Genomic DNA, 27,259 nt, shown 5'->3' with positions numbered 1-27,259 from the left:
GTTTCATGACTTCCTTGCTGGCTGTTCTGAGCAAAGCATTGAACAGTCTTGCAAACCTTGACAAATTCAGGGCTTAGCTCTTAAGCTGTACATTCAACAGTCTTGAAATGAGCAGTTTGTTTAAGTTTTACAGCCCTAAATGCATCTATCAGAGCCAGTATTTTGTCAGCACATTAAATGTGATTTGATGGGGATTGAGGTGAACTGTGGCAAAATTCGTAATGGCAGAAACAGTCTTATGTTAAACACGCTAGTTTTTGTATATGAGCTGTCAAGAACTTTGAGTTTTTTCAGTTTATTTCCTAAGTTAAACTAGGAATGATTCAGCTGACCAGACAGTGTAGTTGGTGTGAAAGTCCCAGCTTTTTCTCTGATTGGAATTCTGTGTATATTGCTTTTGGATAGGTTACACTGAACAGTGTTTTTCAATTGCTAGTGGGGAAAAAAATAACCACAACTTTCCCTTTCTCTCTCTCTCCTCAGTTCCCAGCACAGGTATTCTACACCTCATGCCTTCACATTCAACACCTCCCATCCTTCCTCTGAGGGCTCTCTGTCTCAAAGACAGCGATCCACATCCACACCAAATGTCCACATGGTCAGCACTACAATGCCTGTAGACAGCAGGATAATTGAGGTAATTCTGGGAGGAGGGAGCAAGTAGCATAAAGTTAAACTAAAACTCTGAGTGGCCATCTAATAAGTCACCGACTGGGTTTTCTTCTTTGCTTTCTGTCATTAGCTTACTGTTGGCCTTAGTTGGCTGAGTGATGTACAGTATAGGTGACACATCTGCATAGAAAGTTAATAATTCATTCTTGCAGTCTATCAACTTTGCTGAACTGATAGGCAGATTTTTGGTGTATGTCAGGATGTGGTGGAGCTTAACAATTGAGTTTTCCAGATCTGAAGAGAAAATAAGCTCAGCTTTGCTGAAGAAATGCCTGTTAGGCATGTCTAAAAATGTTCTTTCAAACTTAAAAGTCTGGGTTTGTTGTGGGGTTGATGTTTGTTTTAGGTCAGACTACAGGTGCTGTAAATCTGGGTGTAGTTCTTCGACTTGGAATACTCAAGTCAAAGCCTACTGGTGATATGTTTTGTGTTATCCCTATAGGATAACAGTGATTCTGGGTTTGTGGGCTAAAGCCAGCTTATCTCAGGGTACTTCTGCTGTTACTTGCTTCAAGCACCTTTTTCTTTTATCTTCCTACCTTGGACTGGGAGTAGTGAGGGACAACTCTTTGAAGTCAGGCCTAAAGTGGTTGGGGTTTTGTTTAATTTTGCTTTGTGATAACCCTGACAAAATGAGGGTGTGGTGTGCAGAAAAGGCTGGCAGAAGGGAATGCTGAGCTGCAGGACCTCAGACAGAGCACTGTTTGGTGGTTTCTTCCTCTGGAGTAGTTCAAAAACTCTTCAGGCCAAGCAAAAGCCTTTGACTGTGGAGTTCAGGTGCATCTTCAGCTGCTAGTTCAGAGCCCTCTGTGGCATGTGAAGGCTGAAGTGTGCTGCAGAATTCCTGTGGCCCTTCGGGAGGGAGGGACAGTGCCCTACAGCCCCAGGAAGTGTTTGTGGTTGGAAGCTTTGTGGCCCCTTTCTCTGGGGTTTCCTTAGGCTCACGACCTTTTTCAGTGCTTCAGAACCCTGCTGACCATCTGTGGTGGCACCAAACATGATGGAGCACTCAAAGAGAGATGAATTACCTTTGCAGAGTGATGGGACTTCAAGGAGACGTTGCTTTCTTTATTCGTTATCAGAGCAGTAAAGACAGAAATGCTTTCTGTTCTGACTCTTCACGTTATCACAGGGATTGAGTAAAAACACTTGGTGTGTCTTAAAGGCTTTTCCAAAAGGGTCCCAGAGCAATGCAGAAAAAAGGGAGTAGAGACCTTTTAGTATGTCAGGAGAAAGATCACCTTAAGGTGGTTTACCAGAGGCAGGTGTTAGTGAACTTTGATTTGAGCAGGAATACTTATTTGAAAATTTTACTGCACTTACTTACCATTTATCAAGCAAATTAGGTTACTTTTTCTTTACTTTAGCCTAACATTTTAAAATTATTTTTTATACTTCCTCTGTTCTTTTCTTTTATCTCTTACCATGTTGGCCTAGAATAACAGCCTGAATGCTTCTCCCAGTTCCTGGTGCAGACGGTTTTGTTTGAGGGGAAGAGTAGGTATTTTCTTGGTGCCTTCTGTTTTCTTGTGATTAACAGGATTGCTATAACTTGTAAGCCATGGCAGTGTCCACGTGAAGTGTTTAATCAGTGGACCTGATTGGATGGAAACCTTTGTAGCATGTTTATACCTAAATATCGAGGACACTAATTGGAAGAGGCAAACTGATGGAAGAGCTTCCTTTCTGTTGAGCTGAGTGGATTCAGAGCACTGTGAATTGGAGGAGCCTTCTATTAGAGATGCCTTTGGTCACACAGCCCTTAAAGCAGAACCTTCTCAAACACATCTGTTGTGTGGCTTTTTCCTTCTGGAAACTCTTTATATTGACTATAACCATACAGAGCCCTTAGACTAAGAACAGGTACCGTTTTTATTTCACATGAAAGTAAAGTTGACAGACTACAGCACTGTGTATGGTGTTATTTGTTTTGGGGAGAACAACTCCAAGAAAGTGGGTTTGCTTCATTTGCTGTTGGATTCATAAGCAAAGAAGAAAATATTCAAATCAGGGTTGAAGTTCAAAATACTTTTTTAAAGTAAGAATTAAGTATACATAAGTATGAGAACAGTTGAAAATTCTTTAGTTATTCTTTAGCCAGCTTAATTTAAAGCAGTTACGTTCTCAGGCTGATGTACAAAACCCACCACTTGTTATTAATTCAGGTTCTGAGAGGTTTTTATTGTCCTTCAAATGGACAAAGTAATAATTGCAAGAGTTTATTGATAGTTTATGCAGATTTTAATCCACTCAGGTGTTGAGTGCAGGAATACTGTGCATAGTCAAGCCTGGGAGAATGCAACCAATTGGCTAAAATTATGCATTTCATAAATGAATCTTTGCTAAGGATAATCTTAATTTGAAACTGTACAGTGGAATGTAGGCTTGTTCTGTCCTTCTATGAAATCTTACATTTATTATTCTACTAACTAGTTAGTTTGAATTGACTTCTGTTAACTCTGACAGTATTTAACATTTCTGTAGTGCATGTTCTTGCTTTGTACTTATACAGTCCCTGGATATTTTACCTTTCCTGTATGTTCTTTGGGATAATCCCTAGCAGGTGAGAAAAGCTGTGCAGTCCTGTTTGTCAGAGCTTAGTTTTCCTTGTGCATGGCTGTAGAGTTGTGTTGTGCCTGTGGCATGAGGTGAGAGCTGTCACACTGTACCAACAAGTGCCCTGTGCAAACCCACGCTTTCAAATGCCAGACTGGAACCTGGGGGGAGATGTCCTGGGAACCAGGAGGTTTTGTATGAGGGCATGAATTGTAGCCTTTTTTTTTTTTGGGGGATTGAAATAGTAGAGTAGAGGTGTTTTAAAATGTATATTGAATTGGAATATTTTAGGCCTTTTTTTTTTTTTTTTAAATTTTCCTACTTGTAACCCAAAACCTGTTTGGGAACTTGTCCCCTGGAGAGAGAGGCCATCCCAGGAGCTGTCCCAGCCCTCAGACACAAGCATGTCCCAAGTGCAGGGGGGGAATGCAGGCAGCATTGATGGTGTTCTTCTTGTTCTGTGTCTTTTTTTCCCTCCCACTTTCCTTCTTTGGTAGTAATACCCTTTAATATGCTGTGACTCTTTTCATGTTTTGTAAGAATTCACAAATTGCATGGGTTTAGCATACAGGATTGTTATAACTAGGAAATCACCCATCTTTAGGAGGGTGTTGGCCAATATTGCACTCAACCAAAACCGGCAGAACCAATTTCAACACCATTCCTACTTGTTCCTTTGTGTGCTCTCTGATGTTTATTAACTTCATTATCCATCTTCCCTGTTTTAGGATGCAATTCGAAGCCATAGTGAATCAGGTATGTTTTCAAAAACTTAAATAATTTCTAATACTATTTTGATTGTTTATTTTCTTGTTCATTAATTATTTTTCTTGTTTCCATATTTAAGCCTCACCCTCTGCTCTGTCTGGAAGTCCTAACAATATGAGCCCAACTGGCTGGTCTCAACCTAAAACCCCAGTCCCAGCCCAAAGAGAGAGAGCTGCTGGATCTAATACACAAGAAAAGAACAAAATTGTAAGGGTGGTAATATTTGTTTTAATTTAAAAAAAAAGTTAGATTAGACTGGGAGTAGGGGTGTGGTGGGATAAATTTCTGCTCTTAAAAGGCATTAAAAGCTGCTGGTAGTGTTGGATTGCTCTGCTCTGTGTACGTAGTAGCAATATAATTTGAACTAATTTGGGAATGATCACTATTGCGTTGGGTTATAAATGCTCAGAACAAAGTGTTCTGCACTGAAAATGAATTTCAGACAGTAGTGTGAAATTGTTTTCCAGTGCAGATTCAAGGATTACCTTTTAAATCTTCAAAGGCTGCATCTTTTTTATTATTTTTAGTATGTTTAAGGTTAGCCTTATTATCACTATTATCCCTGTGTTGCCATAGCTTCCATAGAAAGTGGATATTAATAGTGCCTTCATTTTCATGGCAAGTTAGTCAGAATGGCTGAGGGAGAAATAGCTTTAACAAAATGCAAGTTTTCCCTCAAATGTTTGATTTAAACTTAGATGATGGAGGGGGGAGAAAGAATAGTTAGAGTAATAATTAGTTATATTTTTTTCAAAATGCAAGTACAGTTGCTAAGTGGGACTCAACAGTTGTTACTCACTTGGACATCTGACATTTCACTCTCATCTTTTTGTTTTATTCCTTTTAAACACATAAAGAGTTCGAGAATTTTAGCATTGTCATTTTGAAGAAGCCAGTAAGATTCTTAAGTATTTCAAATGGCTTTAAATAGTTGATTTTAAAATATTTGTTCTTCTTAAGATCTAAGATTAGGGTTTAAGTTTCTAGGGCGGAACTGAGGATAACTTTTTAAAGCAGTTCAAGCCATCCAAGAAAGTGGATGAGGAGAAAAAGAAAAGTCCAGATTGCAGGACAAAACCCTCAAGGTTTCAGGTCATATTTTTTGTGTGTATACATAATACATTTGATTAAAAGGTAAGAGTAAAAGCCGTGTCAATTTTTGTTCCAGAGGCCTCGTGGACAGAGAGATTCCAGTTATTACTGGGAAATAGAAGCCAGTGAAGTCATGCTTTCCACCAGGATAGGGTCAGGTTCCTTTGGAACAGTTTACAAAGGCAAATGGCACGGTGAGTTCTTGACTTGGCACCATCTCACAGTGTTGATGTGGTGGGACAGCACTCCTGAAAAAGAGAATTTAATGATGCTCTGCGCTTTTCTACCACCACAGGTAGTGGGTGAGAAACAGTAACTTCCTTACTGTAGCAGCACTGAAATTAAGGCAAAGAACAGACATTAATCAGACATTTCTGTCATTCACGAGTTTTCTGCTCTTCCCAGATAGAAGATTTATCCCTCCCCTTCCAAAATGGAGTAGTATCTAAGTCTAGAAAGTTTGCTTTTTAGATAAAGTTTTGTTAAAAAGGTTATATATATATATACATATAAACATTTTAATATTTAAAGTTAATTATAAAAATGCTGAAGCTGGATAGCAAAATGTTGACTTACATGCAAATTAGTAGAGGTGTATTGTACACAAATTAGGAGTTTTAATTACACTGCATATTACTGTTATTTTGGAGAGGAGAAAAAAAAAAGCTGCATTTTTAGTAACTTTTATGGTCAATGTATTTTCAGGGGATGTAGCAGTGAAGATACTAAAGGTGGTAGATCCAACCCCAGAGCAGTTCCAGGCTTTCAGAAATGAAGTGGCTGTGCTGAGGTGAGCTGGGGTTTCACTGCTAAACTCCTTTATTCCAAGGCTCTGTGTTTGATTCCCACCCCTCCTTTTTTAAGCCTTTTTGCCCAATATTCTGTGTTTGATAGATGCAAAAAGCAGATCTCCAGAGAAAAATGAAAACATTTATATTGACAATTCTGACTGTTGCTGTGAGACACAATCACAGCTCAGAGGCTTTCAGGGGTTCTTTGCTGCTTCTGAAAGTTGTGTTTTCACCTCAGTAGTGCAAACACCCAGAATTGTTCAGGTCACCTCCGGCAGGAAAAGGTGAGAATTAATAAATTCTGCCATAATTCTCACCATCAGAGGACTTGAACTCATACTTGATACTTTTAAAATTGCAGCATAAGACTTTTTTTTTTTAATGCTTAAACATGTACATTGATCTGAGAGCTTTTTGCTTTGAAATACTGGTTTTTTTAGTGTTTGAATAACTATCTGTGATGTTCCTCCTGAAACTGAATTATTTAGATACATAAAAACCATCTTCTCATCTGGTAATTCCTTCAGTTATATAGACCCTTTAGTTTCCTCTTGACATTAATTTTTCTCTCTAAAGTTGTCACTCTTGCACAGCTTTCAGGACTATTCTGTTGTTCCAGTAACTCTTTCTAATACCACTTGCAAACGTGAATGTTGGCCATTGATTTCAAAACACTCAAATCTTCATGACTTCTTTTCCTTAAATGTTGATTTTATATAACTTCTGTAGAACTAAAAAGCAGTATTTTAACTAAAATTTTAACCAAAAACCCAGCTGATTTTATTAAAAAAATATAAATTGGCAACCCTGGCATATTTTTATTATTTGTAAAACCAAACTTTAGTCACATATTCAGCTTGGAAAAATTTTGCAGGAAACTCATGTTTTTTGGCCTCCAAAGCTGAAATACGTTCCTTCAGCCGGAATCCACTTTTAAAGGCCTTTGAACACGTTTTTTTATGGAGACACTGATTTCCCTGTCTGCTCCTTTCTGTTAGGAAGACTCGGCACGTGAACATCTTGCTCTTCATGGGCTACATGACCAAGGACAACCTGGCCATCGTGACCCAGTGGTGCGAGGGCAGCAGTTTGTACAAACACCTGCACGTCCAGGAGACCAAGTTCCAGATGTTCCAGCTCATCGACATCGCCCGGCAGACAGCACAGGGCATGGAGTGAGTGGGATGGACAGGCCTGGCCTTGGCCTTGGAGTGGGGTTTGCCTTCCCTTCCTCAAACCCTGGCATGGGGAGGCTGTGCTGGAATAGGAACGGGGCAGAACGGGCTGTGCAGCCTCAGCTCAGCACTGTTGGGGGCAGCTGTGCTGCTGTTCAGTCGTTTGTCCCTGGGGATTCTTCAGATCACAGGGTCAGGGAATGGGTTGGGTGGGAAGGGACCTTAAAGCCCATGTCATTCCACCCCCTGCCATGGGCAGGGACACCTTCCACCAGTCCAGGTTGCTCCAAGTTCATCCAGCCTGGCCTTGGACACTTCCAGGGATGGGACAGCCACAGCTTCTCTGGGCAACCTGTGCCAGGGCCTCCCCACCCTCACAGGGAAGAATTCCTTTCTAATATCCCATCTATCCCTGCCCTCTGGCAGTTAGAAGCCATTTCTCCTTGTCCTGTCAATGTCTGCCCATAGAAATCCCCCTTCCTCCTTTTTATAAGCTCCCTTCAGGTCCTGGAAGGACCCGTGAGGTCTTCCCAGAGCCTTCTCTTCTCCAGGCTGAACAAACCCAGCTCAGTTCATGTCACTTATCAGTCACCTCTTCTGTATTTTATCTTGTATAGCTTGAGGTTGTTATAACACACTAAATAAGATCCTGTTCTAAATATACAATTAAGGGGTTTTTTTCTTCCCCCTGTTGCTGTAACATTGCAGAGTTTGACAACCACTAATTTATCCTGCTGGTAGTTCTGTGGGATGAGGGAGTGGCTGTTCCTACTCTGCAGCTCCAGGACTCGCTGGGATACATCCTGCAGATGTCTGAGTTGACTGAGGCCCCACCTCACTGCTCTGCCAGCACTTGTTCTGATGCTGGGAGCACACAAGGGGCTGTCAGTGCTCATGCATTTTGTGCATCAGGACCCAGGTTTCCAGTCAGACCCCAGCAAACTGGGGACATGTAAATGGAGAGGGTTTGTGAACAGTGCCCTTAGCACAGGGGGCAGATTTCCTGCACAGGAGGCCAGCCCCAGTTCTGCAGGGTGAGTGTGAGTGATGCCATCCCTGTGCCCGAGGTGCTGTCCTGCATTCAGCTCATTGTTTAGAGTCTCCTCCTGGTGACCAGAAGTGCCCTCATCCTGTCCCTGGACTCAGGCCAGAGGGGTGAGCAGTGGTTGAGTGTGCCATGAACTGCCCTGGAGGCTGGGGGTCAGAGGAAAGGCTGTTTGGGAGCAGCTTTGGGAATGACACTGCTCTGCTTTTCTTTCACAGCTATTTACATGCAAAGAACATCATCCACAGAGACATGAAATCCAATAGTATCCTTTCTTAATGGTCCTGCCTTCAGTGGGAGGGTGATTTATTGGTAATGGAGCTTTTGGGGGGATTGAAATAGCTGTGTCATAAATATATATATATATAAAGTAATGAGCAATTCCTACCGATGAGCAAGAAGCTGCTTTTTAGGGAGGACTTCCATAGGACACATGTGCTTGCTTTTCATACTCTTGGGGTAAAGATGTGCAACAGTTGGGCTCCCAAAGTGTCTTGTTTTAGTTAAATGGTGTTCGTGCAATTGTCTGGTACCCTGGGACAGGCTGCATCTTCCCTTGATGGGAGCAGTGCCTGCTGATCTGTGTGTGCACATGTGGGGCTTGGGACTGTTTCTCATGTATTTTAATATATTTAGAACACCTCATGTGACTGCCAGAAATGAAGCCAAAAATCTTACTTTAAACTCAAGAAAAGGCAGCCTTTTACCACTATATTTTGTGCAAAAATACAGATTTAGTCATGCATGTGGAGTAAAAATGTTGTGAACTGATGTCTTTTGCCTTTGAAAGTGCCTGCTTTTGGAGTTGCCAGGAACAGCAGGAATTGTGGCTTCCTTCCATAAAATCTGAACAGGATGTTTTGAAAATGTCATCATAAAAAAAATATGCCAAATTCAGTAGTTCCATAATGGGGATTCCCATTTTCAGTTAAACTAGAAATAGAATCATGTCAGTGTATAGGAAGTCAGGAGTTCGTGATTCCTGATAATGATTTTTGTGAAATAAATCAACTCTGCTTCTGACATGGAAATTAGAGTCAGTCATGTTTATATTTCCAAATCATCTCTTTGAACTTAAAACATTCCTAAGTGAAATTGTTAAATGATATTTTAAAATAACCCCAGCAAAAAAAGTGCTGGCTATCAATCATAACAGGCAAATCTGTTAAGGAGATAATTACAAGTAGTACAGAATATTTCCAGTTAAAATAGTTACACTATGGTTAAATCTCAGGAGATCTGCCAGAGAGCTTTATGTAAATAGATTTATTTTATATGTACTTCTACTTGTAGGTTTGTTTGGTTTTTTGTTTGGTTGGTTTAGGGGTTTTTTTTTGAGTTGTGAGACCTCTGTGCTGTTTCCTTTTGTGTCTTGTGACACCAGTTCAGTATTTAGGTACCTGCAGGCATTGATGGTAATTAGCACTGTTGATTTCTGTCCTAACTCACCATAAAGATAGATGTACAAATAATGCTGAAACATCTGGTCTGGTTTAGTCTTAAATGTTAACATTGTAAATATGGATGCCATAAACTGCTTTTCCTGTGTTGAAGATAGAGCTTGCAGCAGGTTTAAATAAAACAATCAGCAGTATTCTTGGATAGTGGCTCGTGTTTGTGATCAGCAGACACTTTGTAGCCACGTCAGAAAATCCAGAGTGGTTTCCTCAGTTTTGCAGAGTTTCTTTAACAAGTCTGTAGATATATTTCTGCACGAAGGCCTCACAGTGAAGATCGGAGACTTCGGGCTGGCCACGGTGAAGTCGCGCTGGAGCGGATCTCAGCAGGTGGAGCAGCCCACGGGCTCCATCCTGTGGATGGTGAGCCAGCCCTGCCCTGCTCCAACCTGCCTTTGGGCCTCTTGTGTTCTGGCAGCTGGACACTGTTTGACACCTTAAACCTCAATGAACGTGCTCTGGGTACTGTGGAGACTCTCCTTGCAGTTGTAGGTTGAGTTAAGATTGAAGCACGGAGTGCTGGAGTGTTCACTGTGCAAAGGGACACCAGGCACCTGAGGTTTCTCCTCTGGAGTGTTGGAGGTATTTAAATACTTAGGGCTGTCAGTGTGCCAGGAAGTGTCCTTTAAAAACATCAGGATGCTTGGCCAGGATTGGTTTGTGCTTTGTAAAATACACACAACACCTGAAACCAAGTTACAAGAGCAGAAATGTTTTTTTTTTTTCTTTTAGAAACTTATTACAAAAAGCCAAATTTTTTTACAGCTTTCAGTAAAAGGATTTAAAACTAACCCAGTGGATACCTGAAACAGATCTTGGGGAAAAAACCCTGCATATTTGTTCTTTGCAGGTTTTTTCCCTTTTTAATCATTTGTAGCCCATCTTTGCTGAGCTGTCATCACATAGAAGGGGAGGTAGTTTCCGTTTCCTTGCAGGTTGCTCTGATCCCTTACTGGGGTTTTGTTGTGCTATTGTACTTCAGTGCTTTGCTCAGTAATTCTGGGGGACTTCATTAGGGGAAAAAAGTCTCAGTCAATGGGAAAGTTATTTGGATTGTTTCTCTCTGGTTTTGTTCAGTCATTCAGAGTTGTTTCCTTTAAGCTCTTCAGCTTCATAATTGTGCTGTGTTTTGCAAAGGTGCTGCAGTGCTCCTGCAGCTCTTCCCTGCTCTTCAATCTGGGCTGTTTCCTACTTGGCTTTCATGAAAATGTTTTGATACAGATGTTATAAAATACCAAGTCTGTATTGGAATTGTGTGTTTTCCCCCTTTAATAGGGATACCTGTTTAAGAACTGATGGATAAAGTCTCAGGCTCAGCTCTCTGAGCCCCAGCACTGACCTTTTGATGGCACAGTGCCCGCTCAGCCAGAGCCTTGCTCGTGTGCCCTCAGTGTTTAACCCCCTCCTGCTGTGTTTGTCCCCTGCCCAGGCCCCCGAGGTGATCCGGATGCAGGACAGCAACCCCTTCAGCTTCCAGTCAGATGTCTACTCCTATGGAATAGTGTTATATGAGCTGATGACAGGAGAGCTGCCCTATTCCCACATAAACAACCGAGATCAGGTGAGGAACACGCTGGGACCAGCATTTGATTTCTGGGTATTGCACATTTTGCAGGATAAACACAAATGCAAAACAATTGAAATGTTATTTATAACCTGCCTTGTTTCAGCAGCAAATCTGTGTTACTGAATGTTGATTCAGTATTGACAAGGGACAGTTACTCAACGGAAAAAAATTGGTTTTTATAAACATTGTAAGTGCCCTGTGAATTTATTCCCAGGTTAAAGCTTTAGGTACCTCAGTAAAATCTTGGTTTATACATTTGCATTTACGTGAACTTTCCCTTTTGATGTTAAAAATGTTGTTCTTGTGTCAGGTTGGATTCTGTGCTTTTTACTAAGGCAAAAAAAATAGTGCCTATTGTCAGACCTTTAAATATGGAACGTTGGTGTGATTTAGTCTTTCCTGAGCTGTAGTCACCCAACCAATAATGGTAAAGAAGCACATTGAGGCCAGAACCCCCAACTGTTCTCTTCCCATGAACACTTCTCCTGGCTTAGCCAGTGTAGAGCCAGTGCTGCAGGGCAGGAACTGTGGGATCTTTGGGAGCTGTTTTGATGATCCTCAGTTGTGGTTTGTGGTTTTGGTTGCTTTTTATAAAATTAAGATCTTCTAATGAGAAGTGTGTGTGTATGGAGATTATGGGGGCAAACAACTAGATTTTAGCCTCTATTAGTGACTCTTATAATCTGTAATAATTCACAGTCAGTGTTGTAAGTAGAAGAGGCCACTTCTGTTAAGCTAAGGAAGTTGTTTCTTATTTTAAGGTTGTCTACAAACTGGGCCATTGGAATATGCTTTAAATCATGATATTGAAATTATATGCAAGTTTCAATAACCATCACTGTTGCAAAACATGCAGCAGCTGACCCTCACATAAGTTTTCAGGAGGGACAGAATATTTCCAGGAGAAGAACACAAAGACATTATTTAGGATGAAAATCCTAAACAATGACCATATTAACCTGGATTAAAACAGAATAAATATTTTCCAACACTAATAACATCTTTTATTGTTTGTCTCAAAACAGTCCATTTCCTTTTTTGCTGCATTAGTTGTGATTAGTTCTGATGATCTCTTGCAACTGGCAGGCAGCTCCTTTTACAACATGACTTCAAGGTTGGACTTTATGATCTTGGAGGTCTTTTCCAACCTGAATGGTTCTGTGATTCAGAGATCCCTGAACATCAGGTTGTCACTGTAGACTCAGCAGAAGGAGCTCCCATGTCCATGTCATGGAGCACCAACAGCTCCTTCTCCTGCTGAGCCTTCCAAAGCCCAGCATTCCTGGTGCAGTCCCATCCTAGTCTGCACACAGTGGGACCATCAGCCTGGTTAACTCACTGGGACAATCTGCAGGGCTCTGGGCTGTCCTTTGGTACTCAGATTTAATCACCACCAGTGAAACCACTTCCCTGACTTTGGTTTGTGCTGCTTCCTTGTTGTTCTGCAGATCATTTTCATGGTTGGCCGAGGTTATGCTTCCCCAGACCTCAGTAAACTGTACAAGAACTGCCCCAAAGCAATGAAGAGGCTTGTAGCAGATTGCTTGAAGAAGGTTAGGGAAGAACGACCTCTGTTTCCACAGGTAAGTGTGTTTTGTGCACAGGAGTTTCAGGCTATTGTATAAATAGCCATTAGCACACAAAAGAATCTGCTCAGGTGAAAGGTTTGGGTTACATGAAGTGCAGCTTGGTTCATATTTTTGCCTTTGTTCATAACCCAGCTCCTTTGGCAGTTGGTATTTCGGTTCTGCAAAGGTCACGAAAAATCATGACTCATGAAGCTGAGGCTGTGCCAGGTGACCCACTTTAGAGAGAAGCAAAAACCCACCCTAACACAATTAAAATCAAATCTGTTTCTCTGTATACATTTTATTTTAGTGTAGGTTTGAGAGAAATGAGAGACAACTCCTCCTTTCCTTCCCCCCAACTAAAAACAAGCAAACAAAATCCACTGGGGGATGGAAATTCATGTAGCAATTTTTGGTATTTTTACAAGGGATACTTTACCTTTTTCTGTCACTATGAGGATGGGGAAGGTGCTTTCTTATTAAATAGCTGGAATTAAATATCAGCAGATTTTGGAAAAAGAACTTCTTGCTGTTTTAAACAGCTTGTTGTTTTAAAAGTTCTTTCCAACAGTTCTTTGCAAACAGACTGTCAGGCAGAAAATGCAGTTCTTTCCCTGTTACTCTGCTGGGATTGCACAGATGCTTGTAAATTGACTGAGAACTAATGGAAAACCCCTTCCCACCCTCTGACCCTTCCTGAGGCTCCTCAGAGCACAGCCTGGCTGGTAGAGGTGGGTTATTGCAGCTGCAGTGTTGTGTTCAGTGCCCACAGAGCATGTTGGCTGCTCTGCAAGATAAGCTTAAAGCCAGAACTGAATGGAGTTGGAAAGGAACTGAATGAAGGGATGAATGAAGGTTTAAGACTGACCTAGGCAGAGCTGCCTCTCTGAGCAGCCCCTAACTGGGTGTGTTCCCCCAGATCCTGTCGTCCATCGAGCTGCTGCAGCACTCCCTGCCCAAGATCAACCGCAGCGCGTCAGAGCCGTCGTTGCACCGCGCGGCGCACACGGAGGACATCAACGCCTGCACCCTCACCTCCTCCAAGCTGCCCGTCTTCTAGGCCTGCCCCTGCCCTGCTCGGGGACAGGCACACAGGGACACTTGTGCTCTCCGTGCCTCGTGCCCAGACCAGTGCCAGAGGGATCCCTGGTCCCCTCGTCCCAGCAAGCTGCTAAGGATCCGTGCTCAGCCCTCCCGGCCTGCTCTGCCGTGCCCTGGGCAGGGCCAGACTGCAGATCAAGAGATCTATTACTGTTTTTTTAATAGATGCACTTGAGCCTTACTTTGCCCACGCCTGGAAGCAGATGATGTTCCTTTGGCAGTGGTTCTGGACGGGCTGGATCTGTGCTGAGGGGGCGTTTTCCACAGCCAGGGTGGCTCTGAGGACAAGGTCGTGGTGCTCTGATTGCCCCATGCCATGTGCCACCTCGAGGTGGGGGAGCTGTGCCTGCAATGGGTCTGCAAACAAGACTGAGGGAAGAGGAAATAACTCTGGAAATCAGCTCCTGCCCTAAGAGCTTCATCAAGCCAATGAAATAAGTTAAAATGCTAATTCAACACGAAATAGTTTTGCAATAGTTTTGCACATAGAAGAAAAACTCTTGCAAAAGAATGGAATCTGTTCTGAATTGTCCTGCTCAGAGAAGGAAGCAGCCAGTCATGGTCATCCTGAGAAGCCTCACAGCTGACTTTGGTACTAAGGACTGTTCCCTGCAGCCCAGGAGGTGGAGAGTGTGGAAGCACAGCCTTGGGGCTGGCAAAGGCTGAGGGACATTATCCGTCTGCATCCCATCGGAAGCTGTCGTGCAAGAGATGCACTATCAAGAGGAAACTGAGCATATACAGTTTTTCTTGCTGATTTGGGGTTTAATTTTGTTTTTATTGCTCCTGAGAAAATGCATTTATTGTAAGCCAAGGTTCCTCTGATTATCTTATTTTAATAAAATAAATTAAATTTTAGGTGTATGATTCCATGTCATCATTTAATGCACTACTCCATAGTTCTGACTGCTACATCTAGACTTGGAAAACTCAGAAAATGATATTCTGAGTACTTTTTAAGAGAGTTACTATGACAGGTAATAGTGCAAGTAAAAACACACTTGATACAACAACCTCTCTTTCCCATCACTCCCATGACAGGACAATTCTTACTGTAATAATCCTTCAGCAGCATCTACTCAAACCCACACTGATGCCTCTCAAGCTGTTTCACTGCACCAGTTTTGCTCTGTTTTCTCTTGTTTCTGTAGGGGGAAATGAGGGTTTTGTCTTGGCTGAACTCCCTGGATGACAGAAATAGGTGCTTTAATCTAAAAATCGTGGTTTTTTAAATAGCACTCTGTTTAAATATGTTTATTAGGGCAAGGATGGAAACCCAGATGGTTGGAATGGAAGTCTGGGATTTTGCCTTTCTCTGTGTGCACAGGGGAGTGGGGGCCCTGTCTGAGCAGGAGCAGTGAGTGGTGACTCAGGGGCTGTCACCTCCACCCCAAATGGTGTCAGTGGGGACAGCTGCTGTGTCCAGCTCTTCTCTGTAATGACCAGACAGACACTGCAGGTTCTTGTGTGCAGCAGCAAAACCCCACAAAGTGCTTCTGAAAGAGGGACTTGAGCCAGACACAGAAATAATATCTACACTGTCTGGACTTATGTTGCCAGTCTTCGGGAGCGAAGATTTGGGAAAGGTCATTAACCCTTCGAGCCTGCGCAGTGGATTTTTTAGGTGAGACACAGCGTGCGCTGAACTGAGCCCACCCTTTAATCCTGAGGTTCATCTGCCGGGGCCGAGCAAGCTTGGACAGTGGCAGCGAGGTCCCCAGGACGTAGGTTTGTTTAGAGTGACCTTCTCTTAGATGGATTGCCTTACAGGGCTGAACGAGCTCCATCTGCCCGGAGGGGTTCCCTGACCGGGAATCGAACCCGGGCCGCGGTGGTGAGAGCGCTGCATCCTAACCACGAGACCACCGGGGGACTTAGAACATTCCATAATGTAACAAGAAAGGTGGAATATTGATCCTTAGAGTGACCATAAACTTCGCTTGCTAAAAAGTAAACTGAGACTTGAGGGAAACTGCTCCAAATGGTTCTGCATGGGTTTTAATAATACTCTTGGTATTTTAACAGCAACTCTCTCTTATGTAATTTATCGGTAATTTTAACTTCATTATCAAAAGCTTAAAGAGGGGGAAGAAAAAACCCACCAGAAATGCTTGAGCTGCTTTTTACTTTAGCTCTAATTTCCCAAAAGAAACCATTAACTCTTGATTTTTAAAACAGATTCTGTGACTCTTAAAACATTTAAATATATTTGATAAATAGGCTTATTTTAAGTAGCACTTGATGTCCAATTAAATGAAAGCTCCTAATTTAGAAACTCGGACCTTTTAAATCTTACTGCTCTTTAATTTAAACTTCTGTCTATGTTGTCCCCAGGTAGCTTTGGAAGACAAGTTGCCTTCTTAATTTCAGATCACTGTTCTTGGGGCAAAGTCAATCAGGAATGTCTTGCTTAAGGTAAAGAACATCCTTTCCATTGACTTTTTGGATGTATTTTATTTCTCTGTGGAAAAAATATGTACAGGAGCACCTAGAAACAAATTTCAGTGGGAGGGTAAGGGCTGTTGTGAGTATTTTGAAGTAGAAAGTATGTTTGGGCAGGTGCTCTTGAACATTCATCTTATTGTATGACATCTCAGTGATGATTTTCCTTCATCTTTGTAATTAGTGATGACCAGTTGTACTAACAGGACTTGAGTGAGACCTTTGCTGTGCCTCCATGGGCCAGTTTTGTAAAGCAGCTGAGAATTGGTGTTTGTTACAGACACAAGGCAAGGCCTGACTCTGCAGTAAGTACTGCTAGAAATTAACTCCAGGGGGAAATATTTCTGGGCAAGTTCCATTTCCCAGGTCAGAACAGAGAGCAAACCTGGCATGTTCAGTCTGGGGGAAGTGTTGGGCACAGAGAGGGCAGTTCTCCCCTACACAGGTGCTGGGCTACCATCCAGGGCTTTCTCAGCTCCACTTCTGACCCAGAAAAGCCAACCAGCAGTGGATAATCCTGGGGTCACTAACCGGGTACCACTGGCAGGTGTTTGAATCCCAGATTAAGGTTCCTCCCTTTTGCCTCACACCCAGGGGAGGTACCTGGGTGTTCCCACCTAACCCTGAAGGAACATTATCCACTGACCTTGGTGGTCCGTGGCTCTTCCCCTCCCCTGATGGATCAGGAATGTCACCATCACTGACCCATGGACATGCAAACTGCACCAACCAAACCTCAGCGCTGGACCCACATGGGGTGAGATCTTTCTACTTTGATGCTTCCTTTCTCCTTCTTTCTTTCCCTTATACACTTTCAGAAGTGTTACTGTTATGCCTTTATGTTGCTATATTAATATAGATAATAACCAAACTGACTCCATCCCTGCTTTCCACTTTAACTGAATCGTTCTAAAATAAACCCTACATATATATATATGTGCATATACACACACATATATATATTTATAGATGCTGTTCGTTCATTGTGGTTTCACTCTAATCCCAAGGGATGTATTTAGAGAACCTGAGCTCCCCTCCCCTGCAGGGGCAGTAACAGCTCAGGTGTGTTCATGCTGTGACTCAGCAGCCACTTCACCTATGTCCAGACACAATTCTTAGTTTAACTGCAAAGTTCATGCAAATGACTGAGCAGAATCAACTCTGTGTGTCAAATTTCACAATCTAACTCCCTTTGCAGCACAAACATGAATGCCATTTTTAACAAAACCAGAATTCAGTAAACTCTGTTCACTCAGCAGAGATGTGCCTAAATCCCTCACCCCTGCTGTGCCTCCGACATCGCTGGTCTTCCTCTGGAAAAGGCAGATGGAGACAGAGAGCAGCTGCAGAGCCACTCCCAGTTCTGGGGCAGGACGGTGGATCTGATTACTGACAATACCTTTCTCTCATGCTGCAGTTTCCAAGCTCCAGTTTGTGCTGTAAGTTCAATTTAGCTCTGCCTTGTGACACCAGTGTTGCTCTGCTCGAGTTTCTGAATCAGTGCAGCTGCATTTGCTTTACAGCAGCTGCTCCAAGAGCCACTTCTTGCCTCCCTGCACTTCAGTTTGCATAAAACAAGGGTGGGAACCCAGCTGGGACTGTCTAGGAGAGCCAGGCCTTGTCCAGCCCCACTCCCAAGACATCCACCCCAAGAGTGCAGTAAACTTTATCCTGAACTCTAGGTACTGTCTGAGGTATAATGTGTAAGGTCTTAAATCTCAGGTCTCCTTTTTAAGGAGAAAAATGTACCTATCCATTGTTCCCAGTGGGTTTTGTAGTTATACATTTAGTGATTTAGTGGAGAAAACAAAAAAATGCACCCAAACTCTATTTAGCAACAGTTTTTACCAGCTTAAGCTTTACCTGGCACTGTATTTACACTACCACTCAGCTCACAAGACAGCATATGTTGGGCCAGAGAGGGAGAAAACCCTCTTGTGATTAAGGGATTTTTTTTTTCCATGCAGTCAATTTATTTTTTTTAAATATATTTTAGTATTTTTGTTGCCATACAAAAACTATCTGAAAACTTCACCGGGACTGCACAGTAAACCACAGGGCACGTTTGTTCTACCTGTGCTGCAGAGGGTAAAGGCAAGGCTAATCAACAGCTGCACTGCTGTGGGTGGAGGGCTGTGCTGCGTTCACTGGGCAGCAGTGGGGTCCTCCTCAGCCCCCGAGAGGTGCATGAACAGCTCCCCCAGCTCCGTGACCTGGTCCGTGTCCGGCGCCGCCCGGCTCTCCCTGTCCTCGATAAAGTCCCACAGACGCACCGAGTTGAAGAACTGCAACAGAGAGAGATGTGCCTGAGCAGGAACCAGCCCCAGAGCTGAACTCTGCCCTGGCAGCCCTTCCTCAGCAGAACAGCCCTGAGTTGGGACTGCAGAGCTGGGTTTGTGTGGTGAGCTCAGGGTGACGACCCCTCTCTGCACGAAGGGGGGAGTGGACACAGCCAGCACCAAATGCAGGCCAGGACAAGTTTCTGAGGAGGCTTTAAACCTTTTTAGCTGCCCTTAGGGCTAGCTCTGTGCAGGCACATGACATGAGCTTTTAGCAGTGTGGCTGAAAGCTGTAAGAGCAGAATTGCTGCGAGGAAAGGTGTGCCCTGAGAAGGACTAGCCGAAAAAACAGAGCAAATATTTTGCTGTTAAATGAGGTGCATTTTCCTTCCCCTAAGAACAAACCTTTGCCCCAAGGGGCATTGAGAGGTGCTTTTTCCGCTTGTCCTGCAGGGCACAGCACATTCCCAGCAGCCCCTGCTCCTTGCAGAGGGTGCCAGAGCAGTGCCCCAGCGTTGCTCACCCGCACTGTGCCCTCGGAGCTCAGCTGTTTGCGGGGTTTCTCGGGCTCGGCGCGGGTGCCGTCGGGGTACGCGTGGAGGTACAGACACTTCCCGCCAAAGGGGCACGTCCCCTTCCCTTGCTCAAAGTACTTGCAGGGCTTTTTCCTGATTCAATGAGAAGAGAGAGTTACTGCCTCCAGCTGGGGAGGAAGGAGCTGCAGTTCAGTCCCCAGGCTCAGCCTTAGTGATGCTTCAGTTCTCACACCCAGAGCTTTGGCCTCCCCTTCCCTCAGAGCAGCCAAAACAGAGGGCAGAGATCACTGAAAGCAAACAAACACATAAAAAACCAGCATCATAAATCAAACAGACAGTTTCCTTTTAAGCTGTGGAAAGTGAAGGATGTTCAAAGAGCACCACAATGGGCCAATCCATTGCTGTTTTTCTAGGATATCTCTTCTCCTGCCTTTTCTACCACTACATTTTTAAGAACCAGTTCCCCTCCTCATCTCCTTTGACAATTCTTTGTTAATTTATGTTTCCTCATCTTTGTTGTTCACCCAAGGTGTCCAGGCTGCACAGCAACTTGTCACAGGGTTGATCTTTGCACAGTTTGTACAACAGTACCTGGGGGGGGTGTGGATTGTTCTACAATGAAAACAGCTGAAGAGGAAACTACAGGGAAAATGCAACGGAACTTGTTAATATGAAAATAGTGATGGAACTGATTCCTAAGACATAGATGCAGTCTATCCAATAGCAACTACATGGAGCACAAAGATCAACCCTAACAAACAGAATACCCAAACACTCAAACAGGTTTTTCCAAACTTCCAGGTTTCTTGGTCTGACTTTTTTCATCCTGTGTTGGCCTGACTCCAGCTCTTGGCTTAGACTCCACTTCAGCAGCATCTTATTAGCATTTTTTCATTCCACCAACACCAAATCCTCAAATTAAACTAACTGCCAAGAGCTCTATCCGTAGAATTTCTGTACCAAAGACATTTTACCCATAACCTGTAATATATTAGTCTTAGCTGAGCACTTCAGCAAAGCCTCTTTTTACACCCTCTCCTATACAACGGTTGACAAGAGTCAAACTTGACTTCCAAGACCTCCTACACCTCTACGCAGTGGCACAAAGGCTGACCCTGCTGGGAACAGGGCTGTTTAAAAACTGTGCTGAGGCTCTGGAGCACAACTGACCACCTCAATCCAAAGTCTTTAGGAGCTAAAATAAACCAAACCAGTGATGGGGGATTGAAAACAACCCCTATCTGAAGAACTGCAGTTTAAGTGCTTAATTTCATTCAAATATTTTGCCTACTAGAAGACAAGATGCTGGGATAAGTGTTTCATGGAGCAGCACTGCTTTCAACTCTTCTGCTGAGCTCTACAGGTCTTCAAGCAGCTGAGAAGCTGCAGCCACAGTAAGATGGGTCTAAATAAGGCCCATTTTTTCCTGTACTCCTGTTTAAAGGTGGATGCATATCACAGAATAAAGCTGCAAACCAACAGCAAAACTGACCAAGCTCACTGGGGTCAGGCCCAGCTCTGCCTGGTCACCCTAAAAACAGGGAGCAGGAGATAAGAAATGGTATCTCCCTGCTCTGTGAACCACAAAGCCCTCACACATCCCAGGCAAGCACAGCTCTGCAGAGCTGCTCCAGCACTGCCCTCTCCCCATGCTCCCAGTATCCCTGTTGGACAATATAAGGAATGCAGTCCTGGAGTATCTGCCATTTCCAGCAGACATTACAAAAGCTCCATGACTTTTTATCCCATATTGCAGGAGACTATTACATTTTCCTTCCCTGTTTGTTCTCAGTAACCAACAACAGTCCAGGTGATTGTGTCTGAGGGATAAACAGAAGCCATGTAAAGCCAATTCTGGCAAGTGAGCTGAAATAACTTCAACACTTCAGAGCACAGTGAGGTTGAATAATTTCTGATCTACAATTACAGGCCACACCCTTTCATGGCAGCCACAAAGTTAAGCAGAGGAGTGAGCAGAGATCAGGAGTTCTCTGGACAATGGGCTGGAATTACCTGAAGTTTAGAAACGCAGGCTCAGTGATTGACTGACCCTTGGTGCATCTAAAGAACAACACACAGAGTGTGTGTTACTGAACTTACCCCACTCCCTGCTTAAAGGCTTCAATCAGCTCATTCTTCTTCTCCTGCTCCTCCACCCAGTACACACTGGGGATGACAAACTCGGAGATCACTCGGCACTCGGGGCACGACCTGAACAAAACAGTGATGCCTGTTACCTCTGCTGCTCCCAGGAGGGACACCCTCCCTACATGTGCCAGCAGCAGCGTTTTCCGAGGGAAGGGGCTGGTCTGTCACTCTGAGGCAGCAGCTCCTCCTCCCACGTTAGCACAGCACACTTTGGGGTGCATTGCTTTGGAGTCTCACTTGAAATCATCCAGCTCAGTGCAGTCAGGGCTCCTGTTTGGTTCTGGACTTGAACAAAAGCAACAGGTATTTCCTCAACGCACAGAAACCTGTATTTGCCAATCCCAGCAGATCAGCAGAAACAAACTGTCACTGCTCTGTGAGTGCTGCAGCCCCCCTGCAGCAGGAAGCCAAACCAGAGGAGAAACACAAATGAAGGTGTCTCAGCCTTTGGAAATGCAATGAGCTGACGTTCACTTCAACGAAAGTTGTAGTAAAAGTTGTGGAGAAAAGTCTATTTTGGCAGAAGAATGAAAATATTTCCCATCTTTTCCTCAGCGTGTTGGTAACTTAAGAGAGAGATATTCACAAAAAAGGAAACTGATTGGATGTTTTAAATTCTCTCACCTCAGGAGGAACATGTTTGGAACACATTTTTTATTGAGCTAGAAGATGAAGGCATTTACTCAGACACAGATAAAGGTGTGATTAGTGGGACCTTTACCTGGAGTAAGCCACAATTTAGAGAAAAGTCCCATAATGAAGCACCTACATAGGAAAAGGAGTTGCTGTTCTTGCACACAGGTCACTGTGAGGGGCAGAGGTTAACGAGGTCCCAGCTGCTCCAGAGCCCCCGTGTCTGCACTCTGCCCCAACAACATGGACAGGGCCAAACTTTTCTCACATAGAGCCAGAGCATTAAGTGAACTGTTACCCAAGGACACCCCAAGTGTCCTGCTACTCTTGGAGACAGCTCTCATAGCCAAGTCTTGGTACTGGCCAGGCCAGCCCTTGAGCTCTCTGCTCATATTTCCAGCTCCAGAATCCCTGCTCAGCAGTTTCCTTTGAAAGCCCCTCAGTGGCAGGGCCCAGAAGAACACTCACTTGATGATGGGGTTCTCAAACTGCTTGGCACATCTCCACTGCCGGATGCAAGACAGGCAGTAGGTGTGGGTGCAGTTGGACAGGATCCCAAACCTCCTCTCCGAGGCCGATGGTTTCTCGTACACCACCTCCATGCAGATGGAACACACCTTGTCCTGGCTGGCCTGGAAGGCAAAGGCCTTCTCCATGTCGTGCTCAAACGTGGCCATGCACATCTGTGGGGGACAGAGGTCAGTGTCAGTGCACTCCCTGCCAGGCTGGGATAGAAGTGTCTGAGGAAAGGGTCTGTGACAGCAAAAACACACAACACTCACTAAGGGCATCACTCCTACCCATCATCATTTCATTTCAAGAACATTAAATCCAATCACTTATTTCAGCCTTCAATGTTCTCTGCAGCTTCAGAACTGTCAGAAATAAGGATGCCTGAGCACTCTTCATTTACCCCTTTCTGTATCTCCCATGGAACAGGTATTGAATCATTTAATGCTTCAAACAGCTCGAAAAAACATCACATTGAGAGTCCAGAACAAGTGCCACACTCAGGCTGTTACTCTGATTATTATTAAGGCCACATTCACTCACTGGATATTAAGTTTTAGGCAGTTAAGGCATTAGGCTCTTATTTCAGGCTTTCCTCCAGCACTTCTCATCCCCACGGTGACAATCCATAACCACAAGGTGAGCTGCTGCTCATACCTGCACAGTTTTACCTCTTTACTTTTCAAAGGTCTCAGGGCTTGAAAAGTAATATAAATTTACAAGACTTCAAACTATAATCATAATGACAAAGGACACAAAACAATTCCCCATTAGTAGCACGTCTGACTAGTGCAGTTCCTCATCCAGCACACAGCTCTGCTTCTGAGAGCACCTGTGCCTGGACACTGACCCAGGCACCAAGCAGCTCCTGGGAGGAGGGAGCATTCCTGCAGCAGCACATCTCAAAAGTACACACAGACTGCACAAACCCTGAGCTTTTTAACCCCTTGGATTCTGCTCCTGCTCCTCGCTAGCCCTGATGTAAACCTGGTAGCCAGGAAGAGGAACAAGCAACCCTTCAGCCCATCCCTACCCAGCCAATGCCTCACCAATGCTTGCAAGTTCAGCCCCAAAATCTTTGTGCTCCCTCCCATGTGTCCCCACTTGCCCGTGCCCTGGGTCCAGCCCCAGCCAGGAGCAGGTGCCAAGCTGCCCCAGCAGGGCCATCCCAGAGCACAGCAGCCCCAGTTCCTGTCCCAGTGTCCGTGACACCGAGGCACCGGCTGACCCGCAACGGGCATTCTGGCAGAGTTTCAGTGTGCTGGGAGAGGGCTGCAGGCCAGTCTCTGACAGGGATGGAACAGGAAAGAACGAGGTGATTCTTGCATCACTGCTCCCAGTTAAGCCCCAGATGCTTGAACACACCACTATTAGAACCATTCTCTAGCTGGATAAGCAATACAATGGCAGCTCTTTGGGACTGGCTCTGCTACAAAACACTGTAGAGCCAATACCCAGCCCTGCAGTGAGCTGAGCCCCCCAGGGTGCCCTGTCCTTACCATCTCATGGGCCCTCCTCTGCTCGGGGTCGTGGGGGTGCAGCACGTGGAGGCCGCAGATGTCACACAGGTCCCCGTGCAGGTACGGGCAGCGCTCCCCGACGGGGCACGGCCCCCGGGCCGAGTAGGGGCACAGCTGCCCCCCGGCCCCGCAGGGCACCTCGGGCCCGGGCTCTGCCAGCCCACTGCAGATGGCCTCCAGGTACGAGTGGGGCTTCACCTCCAGGCTCTCCGCAGGCTCACTGCAGCTCCCCCCGTCCCCGGGGGCGCCCGGTGGCGGCTTCTCCTCTCCTGAGCCGCACAGATCTGAGGGGACAGACACAGGCACTGCACGGCCCAGGGCACTCCACAGCCTCTCCTTCCCAGGAGCAACAGCTGCGTTTGCTTTTTTAAAGTTTTCTTCTCAATGAAATCTCATCTCTAAGCTCCTTCTGCTCACAAATCACAGGAATGTTCCCAAATTACCTACTGAAAAGTTCAATTGCAAGATTTCTTCAGCTGCTTTCTGTTTACAAATAGACTAAAAAAATCACAGAATCATTTAGGCTGGAAAAGACATGTGAGACCATGCAGTCCACCCTGTGCCCGATGCCCACCTTGTCCCCCAGCCCAGAGCACTGAGTGCCACGTCCAGTCCTTCCTTGGACACCTCCAGGGATGGGCACTCCACCACCTCCCTGGGCAGCCCCTGCCAATGCCTGACCACCCCTTCCAGGAAGAAATTCCTCCTGATGTCCAACCTGACCCTCCCGAGCACAGCTCGAGGCCGTTTCCTCTTGTCCTGTTGCTGATTGTCTGGGAGCAGAGCCCGACCCCCCCTGGCTCCACCCTCCCATCAGGGTGGACAAAATCCCTCAGGGAGCTCAAAGCCAATCCCTCCACAGGCCACTGGAAGGCAGGACAGGCACGAGTGTTCCGAGGTAGGAGACTCCATCGGGCAGGAATTCTCTGTAGCTGGCCATGGAACTCAAATAATCAAAGGAGGACACCCCCCCTCCCTGCCGCCCAGCCCCAAGGACAAGCACGGCGCCCTCCCACTCACTCCTGTCCCTGAGCACCAGCGTCCTCTTCTCCCTCCTGCTCCGGGTGCCGGGGCCGTGCTCCGGGGGCTGCCGGGGGCTCAGGGGGGCAGCGGGGGGAGGCGGGGCCGCGGCCCCGCTCGGGGCCGGGAGCTTCACGTGGTCGTACCTGGGACAGAGAAGGGGGTCACAGCCAGCACAGGCGCTGGGGACAAGCACAAGGGCAGCTCAGGACCGTGTCCAAGGGGCTGAGCCTCCGGAAGGGTCCCGGCCGTGTGTGTCCCTCTCCAGGGGCACCGCTGGCCCCGCACGGGCCGTGGCGGGTGGATCTTGTCACCCCCACACCTCCCCACTCCCCAGGCAAGCAGCACTGGCCCTGTGCAGGAAGGAGCCACAGTTCAGCACCTCCTGCAGGCAACAGCACCCAGATCTTGTGCTTCCCCACCACGGGAGAGGATGCGGAATCTCCACACAGGAGATAAAGGACTTCTGAGTTCCTGAAGGACTCAAAACGTCCAGTAAAACCATGGAAACACCCTCCAGCAGCAGAGCAGGAGCACCCCGGGCAGTAAAGGGGCTGGTCCAGTAAAGCCATGGCCATACCCAAATGCTACAATATTTTTCATGGGAACAAAAATATTGCCCATCTCTGATTCTGGTGCTGTGCTGAGGACCTGCAATGCCCACAGATACTAAGTGCCCAAACTCCAGCAAAACAGCTGGATCAGAACCAACCCCACTTTGCAGCCTTTTGAGTGACACAGCCCCCAGCCACGTCCCACACAATTCCAGGGCAGCTGATGGGAGCTGTGGGAATCACTGGTGTCCAACCCCCTGATCCAGTCTGGCACATGAACCAGGCAAAGGGAGGGAACTCTACAGACAGATCCCTCTCCCAGGTGCAGGCACCTCTGGGAAGGAGCAGGGCACATCCCTGCTGTACCAATGTACCAACATCAGCCCCTGCACTGTATTTCCCAGAGCATTCCTCAGGGAGTTTTAACACAAAGGCTCCAGGGAAAGGTGTGGAACTGCTCAGCTTTCCAAGGGGGCACGAGGAGGGGGCTGTGCTCCAAGGCAGAGCTGGAATCCCAGGAATTGTAACTGGGATGTACGTGGAGGTGGCTCGAGCACAGCAGCTCCCAGGCTCTCCAGGGACATGGAGCCAGCCCTGCTGCCAGAGGCCATTCCATGTGCAGCTGCAGCCCTGCTTTGGGCATCCAACAGCTCTTCCTGCGGGGAGACCTGGATGAAAAACACACCTGAAACCTCAAGTTTCACTTCTACAGAGTAAAACAATTGCTGAAGCCACACCAGAGCAGAACTGTACTGCTGGATCCAAAAGCTGTTTGTGGCTGTGGCAAAGCTCGCGTTCAGTGACTGGTTTAACTCCCCTCGTGCTCCTGTCCCCGCTGTGCCCCCCAGGGTGTGGGGTGGGCGGGAGCAGTGCAGGGAGCCCGCCGTGCCGTGTTACCTGCAGCGGGAGCCATAGGCGCACTGCCCCCGCTGGTAGTACTTGCAGACGGTGGAGGACTTGCTGGTGGACAGATCGTGTGAGAACAGGCACTTGCTCCCCTCCCGACACACTCCCTGCAGGAAATACCTGTGGGGGAGGAGACGGCTCAGGGCGGGCCCTGCTGGAGGGACAACACAGAGCACCCTGGTTTGGTTAGGTTTGGTTTTCCTAACAAGATCACGGAGGTCTGAAAAGCCAGCGAGTGCCCCCTGTGCCCGATCCCCGCCTTGTCCCCCAACCCAGGGCACTCAGTGCCTTGGACACCTCCAGGGGTGCGGGCTCCAAACCCCCTTGGGCAGCCCCTGCTAATGCCGGGCCACTCTTTCTGTGGAGAACCCCCCCGGTCACTCGGACGGGCCTTCCTGCCACAACCTCGCTGCTTTCCCGGTACCACGCCGAGGGAGGCGGGACTGGGCCGGGGGTGAGGGGGTGTGAGGGGCGAGCCGGGGGGGTGAGGGGAGTGAGGAGAGTAAAGGGAGGTGTTGGGTTGTGAGCGAGTTCCAGGGGGGTGTGGGGGAGTGTCAGGGTGTGAGGGGGGTTCGAGGAGGTGAGGAGTGTTTTAGGGGTGTGGGGGGAGCGAAGTTGTGAGGGGAGTGTGGGTGTGTGAGGGGCTGAGGGGGTGCTCTGAGGGGGACCCGGGGGGTGTCCGGCCGGGCCGGGCCGGGCCGGGGAGGCTCAGTGCCGTGTGGGGGCTCCGTCCGGGCCGTGTCCGCGTGTCTGTCGGCGTGTCCGTGCCTGTCTGTCCGTCCCCCCTCTCACCTGCACGTCACCTGCTTGGTGCTCATGGTGCCGCCACTCTGTCCACCCGGCTCGCTCCCCGCGCCGCGCACGCGGGTTCCGCGGGGCGGGGGGCGTGGCCGTTGCCCGGCCCCGCCGCCACTGGGCA

The 27,259-nt window shown here is 46.4% G+C and overlaps 2 protein-coding genes across 7 annotated transcripts in view; one reads left to right on the top strand and one right to left on the bottom strand.

The window, feature by feature from the left end:
• Positions 1 to 14,650, top strand: part of RAF1 (Raf-1 proto-oncogene, serine/threonine kinase) — a 67,379-nt gene extending 52,729 nt beyond the window's left edge. For 5 of the 6 annotated variants that reach the window (XM_017832772.1, XM_017832776.1, XM_017832773.1 and 2 more), the window contains 12 exons: positions 484 to 637; positions 2,110 to 2,169; positions 3,957 to 3,984; positions 4,076 to 4,203; positions 5,165 to 5,282; positions 5,794 to 5,878; positions 6,878 to 7,054; positions 8,318 to 8,364; positions 9,801 to 9,919; positions 10,986 to 11,117; positions 12,572 to 12,706; positions 13,611 to 14,650. In XM_017832772.1, coding sequence (XP_017688261.1) covers positions 484 to 637; positions 2,110 to 2,169; positions 3,957 to 3,984; positions 4,076 to 4,203; positions 5,165 to 5,282; positions 5,794 to 5,878; positions 6,878 to 7,054; positions 8,318 to 8,364; positions 9,801 to 9,919; positions 10,986 to 11,117; positions 12,572 to 12,706; positions 13,611 to 13,751 — 1,324 coding nt within the window. In that variant the 3' untranslated portion in view covers positions 13,752 to 14,650. The remainder of the gene's footprint in view (positions 1 to 483; positions 638 to 2,109; positions 2,170 to 3,956; positions 3,985 to 4,075; positions 4,204 to 5,164; positions 5,283 to 5,793; positions 5,879 to 6,877; positions 7,055 to 8,317; positions 8,365 to 9,800; positions 9,920 to 10,985; positions 11,118 to 12,571; positions 12,707 to 13,610) is intronic. The other variant, XM_017832771.1, reaches the window with a different exon arrangement.
• A 1,916-nt stretch (positions 14,651 to 16,566) lies between these two features.
• Positions 16,567 to 27,227, bottom strand: MKRN2 (makorin ring finger protein 2). Its single transcript, XM_017832795.1, has 8 exons — positions 27,133 to 27,227; positions 26,332 to 26,460; positions 24,881 to 25,026; positions 23,840 to 24,144; positions 22,299 to 22,513; positions 21,150 to 21,260; positions 19,037 to 19,181; positions 16,567 to 18,519 (listed from the first exon to the last, which is right to left on the bottom strand). Exons 1-8 carry the CDS (start codon positions 27,156 to 27,158, stop codon positions 18,379 to 18,381), a joined length of 1,218 nt encoding a protein of 405 aa, XP_017688284.1. The 5' UTR covers positions 27,159 to 27,227; the 3' UTR covers positions 16,567 to 18,378.
• Positions 27,228 to 27,259: the final 32 nt, after the last annotated feature.

Source organism: Lepidothrix coronata, unplaced genomic scaffold (genome assembly GCF_001604755.1).
Source record: "Lepidothrix coronata isolate B3197 unplaced genomic scaffold, Lepidothrix_coronata-1.0 Scaffold205, whole genome shotgun sequence".
Classification (NCBI taxonomy): domain Eukaryota; kingdom Metazoa; phylum Chordata; class Aves; order Passeriformes; family Pipridae; genus Lepidothrix; species Lepidothrix coronata.
This window is presented reverse-complemented; position numbering and strand designations above follow the sequence as displayed.